The sequence below is a fragment of the Phodopus roborovskii genome, unplaced genomic scaffold (assembly GCF_943737965.1).
Source record: "Phodopus roborovskii unplaced genomic scaffold, PHOROB, whole genome shotgun sequence".
Lineage (NCBI taxonomy): Eukaryota > Metazoa > Chordata > Mammalia > Rodentia > Cricetidae > Phodopus > Phodopus roborovskii.
The window spans coordinates 162,459-173,726 of record NW_026125615.1 but is presented as its reverse complement, the minus strand read 5'-3'; the positions used below and the strand labels follow the sequence as shown (position 1 = coordinate 173,726).

Genomic DNA, 11,268 nt, shown 5'->3' with positions numbered 1-11,268 from the left:
TAATAACCTCCCACATCTGTAATTACAGAATACAATGAACTCTGCTGGTATAAATGATAATGGGTGCACAGCATCCATCTGATAGGAATGACAATTAAAAAAGGAGGGGGGAGAATGATGGACACAATCAGATGGAAATGTCCAGAGGAGATTAACTTTCAATTTGGTCTGCAAAACAAGTAGGAAGCAGAATTTCTCAAATACCTAAAGGGAAAAAGATAGAAGAGGTGTCCATATATAAACAGACTGCCAAGCATGTGGCTACACTATGCACACCTGACTGTATGTGTTTTTGTGGAATAAATATAGCCTGAAATCTTTCTAATATTTATGATTACTCTATGCACTCATGTGTACCACCATGTGCATATGAATGCTAAAGGTGAAATTGTGAAGTCAGTTTTCATTCCCTGTTTAGATGTGCCTATTCTGAGAAGTCAGCTATAGGTTCAAAGGTTGGGAATTGAAGGAGGTCTATATTGAAAGAGCAGAAGGCTGCAAAGTATGTATAGCCTACTAAAGAGAATGGGGAAATCCCTTAGAGTGGAAAAATAAAAGAGTTTTTACTACCAGATTGATCCAATCTCAGACGTGTTTTAGGGAATGCATGATATATGGAGGTTGGAGTAGGAGAAGGCAACTTCAGAGCAATAGAAGGATCATAAGGGTTTATTATCCGCGGGTAATATACCAAAATTCATGTTCTGGTGCTCATTCTAGATTCATTAGGTCTGGAGGAGGGTTCAAGAGTCTGTAGTTTTCTGTCAGCATTTGCAGGTCATTCTAAACTCAAGATTATAACCGAAGTAACATTAAAAACAAACGACATCCCAACATCAACACTTCTCCATGTCTCCTTGGCTAGTTTTCTCATGTAGCTCCCAATTAGCTCATTTCCAAGAAACATTCATAGACATCTCTGAGCAACAGCGATCACTGACAGCTGACAGTTTCCTGAGAGTACAAGGATAGAAGATCTTTCTCGATATAAGTAAAGACCTGACTATTTTGAGAGAGCCAAACATGGGAGTTGCTTCCACATCTCTTGTGACATTGGAAACCTAGAAATTCTGTTCCCATATACATAGCCAAAGTTGTAGTGATGTACTTAACCAACATCAGCTGCAGTGCTGAATTCTAGGACTCCCATCTCCCAACATCAGCATCCCTGAAAGAAACTTTGCAGAAACTGAAAGCTGGTCTGTATAGGTAGTAACACATCAAGGGGAAAACTTGTTTAGTGTGTGATCATAACCTAACTAACATACTTGCCTGACCCACTGAAAAGCCACAGAAACCTACTTACAAATCACCTCTGTGAATACAAGTTACTGTGGAAGGATAGAAGCTCAGTGAGGCAGAGTGAAGCATGATCCCAGCCAGATCTACCTACAGGAGAAGAACCCCATCCCATCTTTGCAGTACCTTTCCTTTCATCATATCACATCTCAGAAGCAGATTCTGTTTAGATGCATGGAACTTAAGGAGACCGTCCACTGGAGCATTCCCTGACTACTTGCACAATTCTTAGAATGTCACACTCTGAAATGAAACTCGTCTCCCAGCATCAAGCGTTCTTATTTGTGAACTGGGCTGTTGTAGCAATTTAGTTTCCCTGAAATATTACTGCCTTAACAACTATTATATTTTTCAGTGCACTGAGGGAAAAATTACATTAGATCCCACATCGTGTGAAATTAATAATGTTTGAAATTTTAGTAATTGATATAGTTTCAATATATACTTATATATGTATACTTAAAACTGAGCTGTAAACAGAGAGAACAGTCTGGGAAGAGTTTAAAGTTAAACAATACAGCAACACAAACAATGCTGTCTAAAAGGACATGTACTCAGCTCAGTTAGTAGAGTACTTAATGCAGGAATCTCTAGGAATAATGCACACCCACCACCACGCCTACCAGATATAAATAGTTGCTCATTCCTGCAATACCAGAATTGGCGAAGTAGAGGCAGGAAGGCCCAAAGTTCCAGGAAGTCTTGAGTTATACAATAAGTTTGTGGCCAGCCCTAGGCTACAAGAGCCCCCTGTCACACAAATACCCAAAGAAAGAAATCCACTGATTACTGTGTACCTTACCTACCAATGGGTAATCGACTGTTGAACTAGATTCAGCATGCTTTCAACCAACACTCAGTTGGGTCTTTGGGATTCTGCTCTAAGGGAGGAATGACAGTTTCTTGACACCTAAGAGTATTTCAGGAGATGATGGCTCACCTGGAGTGGTATGGTACTTCTAAGATATAGTTCTAGTTCTAATTCAGGCACATAGTCTTTGGTAAGTCTACATCAGAGCTTTCTTTAATCACAAGAGTGGAGAGGCCTGACATGGCACGTGATCTATGGACAAGAGTGTAGCCAACAGAGAAAATGCTCTAGTTAAATTGCCTTCAGCAATGTGAACTTTATCTTGTACCCATGTTTAATTTTCTAAATTACAGTGCCAACGGAACAAACAGATTGTGTATCCGTATGCCTGTGATTATGTCTACTTTGATATATAACTCACTTTTAAAATTATACTTACCTCTTACTATGAATAAAGATAATTACCTTTACCTGAAGGGAGAGAAGTGGGGGTAGGGGTGGGTACTTTCTCAGGTTCTTGGAGAGCATCAGAAGGGCAGAGACTGCATCTTCTGAAGCAGGACCGTTTCAAGGGTTCTTTACTATTAGCTGTATAAGTTGTTCACTAAACACCTGTTTATCATTTATCTTTGGTCTAATGAACTCATTAATAACCCACATTCACATGGAGGTAGAAAAAATAAGTTATTCCAATGGTTTGAAATTAAAATCTTATTGAAGAATGTAGTTATTGAATTAGTAGGAAAACTAACTCCTTATGACTGGACAGGTCATTTCAAAAAAAAGCTGAGAACTGATCTCTGTTAGATTACAGCACACTGACTTAGCCCTGACAGGGAGGTGGGGGAAGTAAACACAGCAAAGACACAGCACAGAACTACAAAGATGTGTTTGTCATTATGGATTTAATCACAAGAAAGCCACTTCTCTGTCCTGGGGTCATCTGCTGAATGTTATTCTCATCCAACTTCTCCTTTTTAGTTGTCCCTCAACTCACTTGGAAGGACCACAAATTAAAGGGCAGCCATGTATGTGAACACCAGACACATGAGTGGTTAAGGGAAAAACCCTAGGTGCCACTTGGTTAATTTCTGGTTGTTTTAAATTTGTTTTCTTTCACAACACATGGAAAGCAAATCTCTCTCATGAGGCAGTCTGAATTTCTTCATCTCACTGACAAAATGACTCTCCTCAGTGGTCACTCACGAAAAGAGTATAACTTTATTCTATTCATGCAAGACATGCAACTAACATTAACCAAAAAACTTCAAATATTTTGATCCCGACATTGAGGCTTTTTTCCAAACTAGTTGACATCCACCCTCCATTACAGGCCCTTACTATTTATATTATGGTTGGTAAGAAATCCAGATATTGAGTATAGCTAATTGTCTATGTAGGGAATTTACCATCCCAGAGAGTGCAAAAAGGAAAAGAATATCATCCCTAGATAGTAAAGTAATAAAACATAGCTGTGAGTGTAGCTCATGTTAAAACACACATGGTTCTTGATCCTTTCTGTAGCACACACACACACACACACACACACACACACACACACACACGGCCAAACAGACAAGTAAAATAGGAAAAATAATTCTATTGTTCCTTCATTTCACTTAAATTTGTTCATTTGACTGATCAAATAAAAATAATAAATCAAATTCTTATGATCTGATTCATTAGGCCTTGAGATAGCCTTGTGGGTAAAGATGCTTGCTGTCAAAGCTAAAGGCCTAAGTTAAGTCTTCTAGACTTACACAATTCAAAATTAGGAGGGAACAATTCTAATCCTAATTTGGCCTCTGACCATATGTTTACAATGGCAAGGGTTCACCTGCCCACACAGATACTGACAAATAAATAATTAAAAGTGTAGAAAGAGTTCACTTAATTCTTCAAGACAATATGTAAACATTTGCTGTGCTCCCAAGTTTTGTATATCAGTGAAAGAATTCCAAAGGTGGAGTGTTCCTAGGACTCAGGAGACCATCTAAAAAGAAGAGGATCTTCTTGTGTTTATGTGAACATTGAGGTCACATTTGAGAAGTGTTTGTTATATAAGAGACACTATTGTGAAGCAATTTGCAAATATTATGCCCCCTCTACACAATAATCCTGAAGCACACACCAAGGAAATAACAGAATTATGAAGAGTTTTGAAGAATTATTGGAGCTGGATTTGAAAAGTCATATGTGCTTCAATGTGTAGCTCTTGATGTTTGTGGAAACTGATTCAAATAAGATGTTCAAGTGAACACTGGAGAAGTGAAAACAATAAATAAGTTAGTAGTGCAATTCTTGGGATGGAGTAACAGATTGGAGATGGGAATTCAAAGCAGAAAATATGGAGGTCAACAGAGCTTGTATTTTAACATAAATGAATACTCCCTCGGGGTAATACCAAAACTACTAATAAAGAATAACTTTTTGTGGTATATATCATCATGTCTCCATCTCCAAACTAAAGGATTATAACAGCTATTGAAAATCTATTAAGAACCAATCAGGAGTGTCACAGGCTTTTATCCCAGCCTTTGAGGCTGGGGTATGCGGATCTCTATGAGTCCAAGACCTGCCTGGTGTATAAGAGCCGGTTCCCAGGCAGCCTCTGAAAAACCTGTTCCAAGAAACAAAAAAAAATTCTACTAAGAAAACTATGAAAATGAGTCATCAAGAATGAAACCAGATCCAAATTATAAAGGATCTCAGTCTGTTCTTCACTACCTTGCCAATATGCCATGTTGACATTTTCTGCTTAGTGTATTTGAACAGTGTCACTACTGGCCTACAGCACACATGCACTGGAGTTTCAGGCTTCTTCTGCATGTAAGAAAGCTTAGTTGGGGCCAAAACCCAACACCAGTCAGCCCTGTCCTAAAACCACATGGCCCAAAGTGATAAACTGAATTTGGGCAAGTATAGGTGGTACCTAGTTTTGCAACTTGGTGTGGTTCAGTGAGCACAGAAAACACAGGTAGCTCCCAGAACTTCCTTGAGGACAATTAATACTTATCAGTTGATTCTTCTGTTCAATCACCCTGATGGTAACAACTGGGGAAATGAACTGACACATCAGCTCTAACTTCCAATTTAGGGAAAAACAAACCAAATTTCTGTTGCTTAAAAACTTTAGATGGTCTATTTTATTTGTTTGTTTGTTTTTGTTTTCTTTTCCCACATACTTTGCCAAGTTCCTACATAGTTTTCTTGGAGGAAATTCAAAGCAGTCGTTATATGGAAGCACATGGAGCAATGAAATGAGACCTGACACTGAAAAATAAAAAGACATTTCAGAGCAGTGACTCTCAGGTCCTACATTTGAGATACACAAAAGCATCAGCTTATTTCATGAGGCCTACAAATAGGATGCTAAATAGGGCAGTGCTGAGCAGAATGTCTCCATCTCCAGGAATTAGTACACACACACACACACACACCCACCCACCCACCCACCTACCTACCTGCTATTAATTCCGAGTCAAGAAAGGATATTTCTTAGGAGTCAAGTGGTATAACTGGGCTGATCACAGTGAGTTCAAGTGTGAATGCGTCATCGTCTCTTACGCCAGAGGCCGTTTTCTGACACTGATTATGACGGAGGACGACATCTCTGCGTAGGAGCGTTTCCCCCTAGCTACTACAGTGTGGCTTTTGGACTGGAGAGGATAGGACAGAGCGTGATAGTAGCTGTAACTTGGGGGCTGAGCTTTACCTGGGGCTGTGCCAGCCCTCGGAGTGTAGGGCTGTAGCCCCAAAGTTGGTGCTTCAGCTTATAGTGTTCCATAGGGGAGTGTTTTTTTTTTTTTTTGTTTTTTTTTTTTTTTTTTTTTTTTTTTTTGACTTGATAGGACAGAGTGCGATAGTAGCTGGGGATAGGGGGCTGAGCTTTCACTCCGGGGCTGTGCCCCAGGCCTCGGAGTGTAGGCCTGCAGCCCCACACTGGGTGCTTTAGGTTTTCTTGCTCCAGCTCTCCAGGACTCTGGTGCTGGAGGTCAGAGTGCCAGCGTTGACGTGTCAACTGAGATAAGGAGGTGGAGAGGGCAGTGGTGCCAGCCGGCCCCAGAAGCCTTCCCTTTCCCAGTGTCCCACTGACTGTGCTCTGCTCTGCTGCTGTCCATCTGTCCAGCTGCAAGGCCCCCATGGTGGGCACAGGGATGGCGGTGCTCGTACTGCCACCGTGGTGTGCCCATGGAGGATTTTTGAGCTGCTGCCAGTTCTAATTATCTTCATGTTCTGTGAATTTAAAGTAGTAGTGCCATGCTCATGGTTCATTTGCCCATGAATAAAATGCTCTATGGAGGTTCTAAATGAAATAAGGATTTTGGTCATTTTCATCATGTTGGCTGTTTGGGGAGAAAATACACAAAATTAATCCACAGTTGAAGTCTATTGCCTATAGAAGTACACATGCAAAATAAGGGAAGGGAGTGATTGTTTTTCCTTGGGTTGCTGGCAAAGTCTTTAGACTGAGCAAATAAGTTTCAGTAGATGAGGTGTGAAAACAGCATACACAGGAGCTCACAGCATAAGTGAGCCAAGGGCCTGATGTGACATGATGCTTACTGTAGACCAGTGGGTCTCAAGGATTGCTGTGGGGTGTGAGATCCAGCACAGGCTCATCAGTGGTGAGACCCATAGAAAAATGTATAGATATTCCTGATAGTATGAGAATCAAATGTCAGGGGAAAAACACAGGAAGGAGAATTGATAGGGATAAGGATAGAGAAGTTGGTCCTAAATGGGGCAAGAAGAAATAAGAGCTAAAATGAGTGTGACTTTCTTGATTAGCTGCAGAGAGGGGTGGGATGTGTGAAGAATCTGGAATAGTCCCAAGTTCCTGGCTCTGTCAGCTAAGTTACTGAGATGTGCCTTATGGGAAGAGAAGCATATTGTAGATGAGAGATGATTTCAGATCACACACATCTCCCTCAGAATCCACAATCAGGGCCTAGGGAGATGACTCAGTGCGGAAAGGAAAGTGCTTGCCATGATCTGGAGTAGGAGCCCTTAAGGCAATGTAAACGCTGGGTGGAGGTATGAATAGAGGAATCCCAGGTTCACTGGTCATCAGTTTATCAGAGAATGTGTGAGCTCTAGATTCAGTGAGAGACTCTGCCTTAGAAAATTGAGGTAGAGAAGGAAGACATTACAACAGCAGCCTCTGGCTTTTCACATAAAATACACAGGCACCTAGCAGTTACCAACACTTATTTCTGATAAGGTTGGGGGTGAGGACCACGGAGGGATTTTGCAGACTTGGCTGGATTTTCTGTGGTTCAGTGGGCTGTGTGGATGTGTGTTGCATTTTGTAAGGGAACAATTCTCTCCCCTTCAGGATGGTGTTAGCTATGAGTCTTCTATTGGTGCTGTTTGTCAGATTGAGAAAAGTAGTCCTAGTTTGCAGTCTCCTGATGATTAGACGGTCGATTTTCTTACATGTTTTATTACTATCTGTTGAGATCTTCTTTTTCTTCAATTCTTTTACTGTGGATTATGACATTGATTTTTTTTAACTGAGCATTACATTCCTTTCTGTGTATATATGGTGTGTGTGTGTGTGTGTGTGTGTGTGTGTGTGTGTGTGTGAAATCCAAAGCCCCAAGAGTTGGTTTTTTCCTTCTACCACATTGGTGATGGGGGTCAAACACAGGTCCTGAAGATTGGTGGCAAAGTTTTTACCTGCTGAGCTATCTTCCTGGCCCAATAATATTTAAAATTTTTATTTAGATTTATTTATTATATATAGTATGTTCTGTCTCCTTATATCCCTGCAGGCCAGAAGAGGGCACCTCATTGCAGATGGTTGTGAGCTACCATGGGATGCTAGGAACTGAACTCAGAACCCCTTGACAACTAGCTAATGTTTTTAATCATTGTGAGATCTCTCCAGCCCCTGCCCCCTCATATTTTTTTACAAGGTCTTTTATGACTATAAATTTTCCTGTTACACACTGAATTAGTTGTTTTGTGTAAGTTTTATGTTGCATTTTATTATTTTTTTTTAAAAACCTTTTATGTTCATGGATGTTTTGCTCTTGCATGTATGTCCATGCGTCACATGTTTGCTGTGCTTAAAGATGCCTTAACGGGTGACATATTTCCCTGGAAATGGAGTCATAGATAGTGGTGAGCCACCAAGTGGATCCTGGGAAACAAACATGGGTCATTTATCTACAAGAATGACAAATGCTCTTAACTGCTGAGCTCTCTCTCCAGCCCGTCCTGTTTTTTGATAACTAATTTTAACCCGTGTAATCAGAGAAGATGCTTCTCGACATGGGAATTTTTTAATTGAATTTTTACTATTTTAAACTATGTGTATGTGTGTGTATGTGCTTGTAGCTTCAGCTGCCCAAGGAAGCAGCAAGAGGGCATCAGATCTCACAGAGGTGGAGTCATGGGCAGGCACTTAGGGACTCTTGACATGGATTCTGGGAACTGAAGTCTGCTCCTCTGCAAGAGCAGCAAATGTTTTCAGCTGCTGAGCCATTTCTCTGGGCTTGGCCATGTGGTTTGATTATTTAAAGAAACAAAACAAAAAACAAAGAAAACATTGAGGTGTGTTTTAGCTTAATGCCTGGATTTTTTCTGAAGAATCTTCCATGTACATTTGAGAGTGAATGTATTTTCTGCTATTATTGCATAGTATTTTGGTAGTATGATAGTCTAACTTATTTGTAGTGTTTTTTACCGTGTTGTCTTTTCATGCTGACTCACTGAAAGTGAGATCTAAAATAACTAACTACTGTTGATGAACGGTTTGTTTTATCCTTACTTCAACAGATTTACTTCATTTTATTGTTCTCTGCATAAAATCCTACATCTTAAAGACTGAGCTAGCCTTTTCCATCACATCTTTGTTTCTAGTAACAGTTTTAGTCTTAGTCTTTTTTATCTGCTATCAGAGGAGTCTACTTGTTTATGATCAGTTAGTATTGGGGTCTGGTAATAAAGACTAGAATAACCCACTGAGGGAAGATGGATTCAGGAAGAGGTAAAATATGCAATTAACTGCAGGCCTTACTCTGTGAGGTGTGGAAGAATATTTTAGAGGGTATGTGGAGGGCTTGGATATACATTCATAGTCTCTGGAGTGAGATAATGGAAATATTTGCCGTGCCTGAATATCTATTCTTGTGATCCTAGAGGCAAATCGTTGGTATCATTGCCTTGCAACATGATATCACACTTTTTTGTATGTGGCTCAGGTGAGAAAGAGAGAGAGGACCAGGATAAAATATTTTCAACCCTTTTCTGAGCCCTTGTAAGGTCAGTCCTGTACCTTAAGGATCCAAAACACAAGGTTAAAGGAACTCTCCATGAAACCCAGAGCAGAGGCTGTGCACCTACACTTTGGATCCTTTCTGGAGTCACAGATGTAAAAAGGAAAATAACGATACAGGGAATAAAAAAAGAGGATACTATTGCATGTATTTTTTTTTTTTTTGGTAGAAGTTAATAAGCTGTAGATAGCAGCTTGTAAAAGGTCCTTGTCATGTACTAGCATAAAACAGGTTTTATAGATAGTAATTATCTAAGGATTTGTTGTTCATTTTGTCAGACCCCAAGGAGAAGACAGCTGTGGAGTTTCTAGATGGTATATGTTGATGCCTGGAAAGAGTCAAGCCCATCATTTCTAGGGTTGTTTTTGAAAGAACCATTTTCTTTTGGGCTCAAACTGCATTAATTTAACTCAAGAGACAGGAAGGAAGGGTTTATATCCCAACTCTGAAGCTCTGTCAGTAGTTTCTTATCACTCTCCCTTCCTCAGAGGACAAGCTGCAGATCAGTGTTTTTCCTCTGCAGGAAATGTTTTTTCAAACCCAGTGCATATGGATAAATCATGAACTTGAACTCAGGGAAAAGAACCCAACCCAGACCATTGATACTTTTTTTTTTTTTTTTTACTGGATTTTAAAATCTTTGGTAGGGACGGTGTCCCTCACCCATCTCCTAAATAAATACATTGAGATTTATTCTTACTTAGGAATGGCTGGCCTTATCTCAGCTGTTTCTAGCCAGCTTTTCTAAATTAAATTATCCCATTTCTCTTTATGTGTTGCCTCTGAGCTCTTTTCCCTTTATTTATTCTATGTGCCTTGCTTTCCTTCTTACTCTGTGACTGGTGCCCTTGGTGTCCTCCTCCTCTTGTCCCTGGATCTTCTAGGTCTCTCCTCCTATTTATTCTCTCTGCATGCCAGCCAGCCCTGCCTATTTTTCCTGCCTAGCTATTGGTCTGTTCAGCTATTCATTAGGCCAATCAGGTGTTTTAGACTGGCAAAGTAATGCAGCTTTACAGAGTTAAACAAATGCAACATAAAAGAATGAAACACATATAAAATATTCCATAATGTTCTTTTCTTGATACTATATCCTTATCCTTTAACTCTCCTGGAGTTATGCTCTGTGGAATCTCCCCATAACTTCTGTTTGAAAACTACTGTTTCACCATACTTAGCCCCTCAATAAGAACAATTGTAATTTACTAGAAACATGTTTGGAGGCATTCTGCTTTGTATTTTATGGTAGCCCATTCAATATGAATAGAGTTGGCCACAGCCACCTGTGCCTGTCTTTGTACCAGTACTGTTGAAGAAGCATGCTTATAAGTTTATTTTCTTTGTCTTGAAGGCTGTGGCAGCAGTGCCTGAAGATATGACAACAAGCTTTGATCCTAGTGAGCCATCATTAGAATCGCTGATATGTGTGGTTGCCATTGGACTGCTTACCATTTTCTTATTTCTTTGGAGAGGATACCGATCAGTAAGTAACTACTTATAGTATGTGAATGGTCATTCTAAGTTTTTTGTTTTTGTTTTTTAAGTTTATTTCCTTTTATGTGCATGACTGTTTTGCTTGTATGCATGTGTGTGTGGTACGTGTTCCTGGTCTACAGAAGTGATTAGTGGGCCATTGTTGGATGCCTGGAGCTGGAATTACTGATGACTGTGAGCTATAATGTCGATGATGGCATTTGAATTTTGGTCCTCTACAAGACTAACAAATGTTCTGAGCCATTTCTCTCTAACCTTCATTTTGTGTTTAGATTGAACATCTAATTGGAGAAACTTGTTATTTCAGGGAAATGAGTTAGGTCTTAGTGTTCTGAGTTATGCTAACAGGTGGTTTTTAAAAACTGAACAGAGATTAACAGA

The 11,268-nt window shown here is 39.9% G+C and overlaps 1 protein-coding gene and 1 non-coding gene across 2 annotated transcripts in view; both read left to right on the top strand.

The window, feature by feature from the left end:
- The first annotated feature begins 9,369 nt into the window (after window positions 1-9,369).
- Window positions 9,370-9,491, top strand: LOC127217082 (small nucleolar RNA SNORA26). Its single transcript, XR_007834070.1, has one exon. It is a non-coding gene; the product is annotated as a small nucleolar RNA SNORA26 (small nucleolar RNA).
- A 1,266-nt stretch (window positions 9,492-10,757) lies between these two features.
- Window positions 10,758-11,268, top strand: part of LOC127217081 (melanoma inhibitory activity protein 2-like) — a 153,163-nt gene continuing 152,652 nt past the window's right edge. The window contains 1 exon segment of the mRNA XM_051177917.1: window positions 10,758-10,876. Coding sequence (XP_051033874.1) covers window positions 10,769-10,876 — 108 coding nt within the window. The 5' untranslated portion in view covers window positions 10,758-10,768.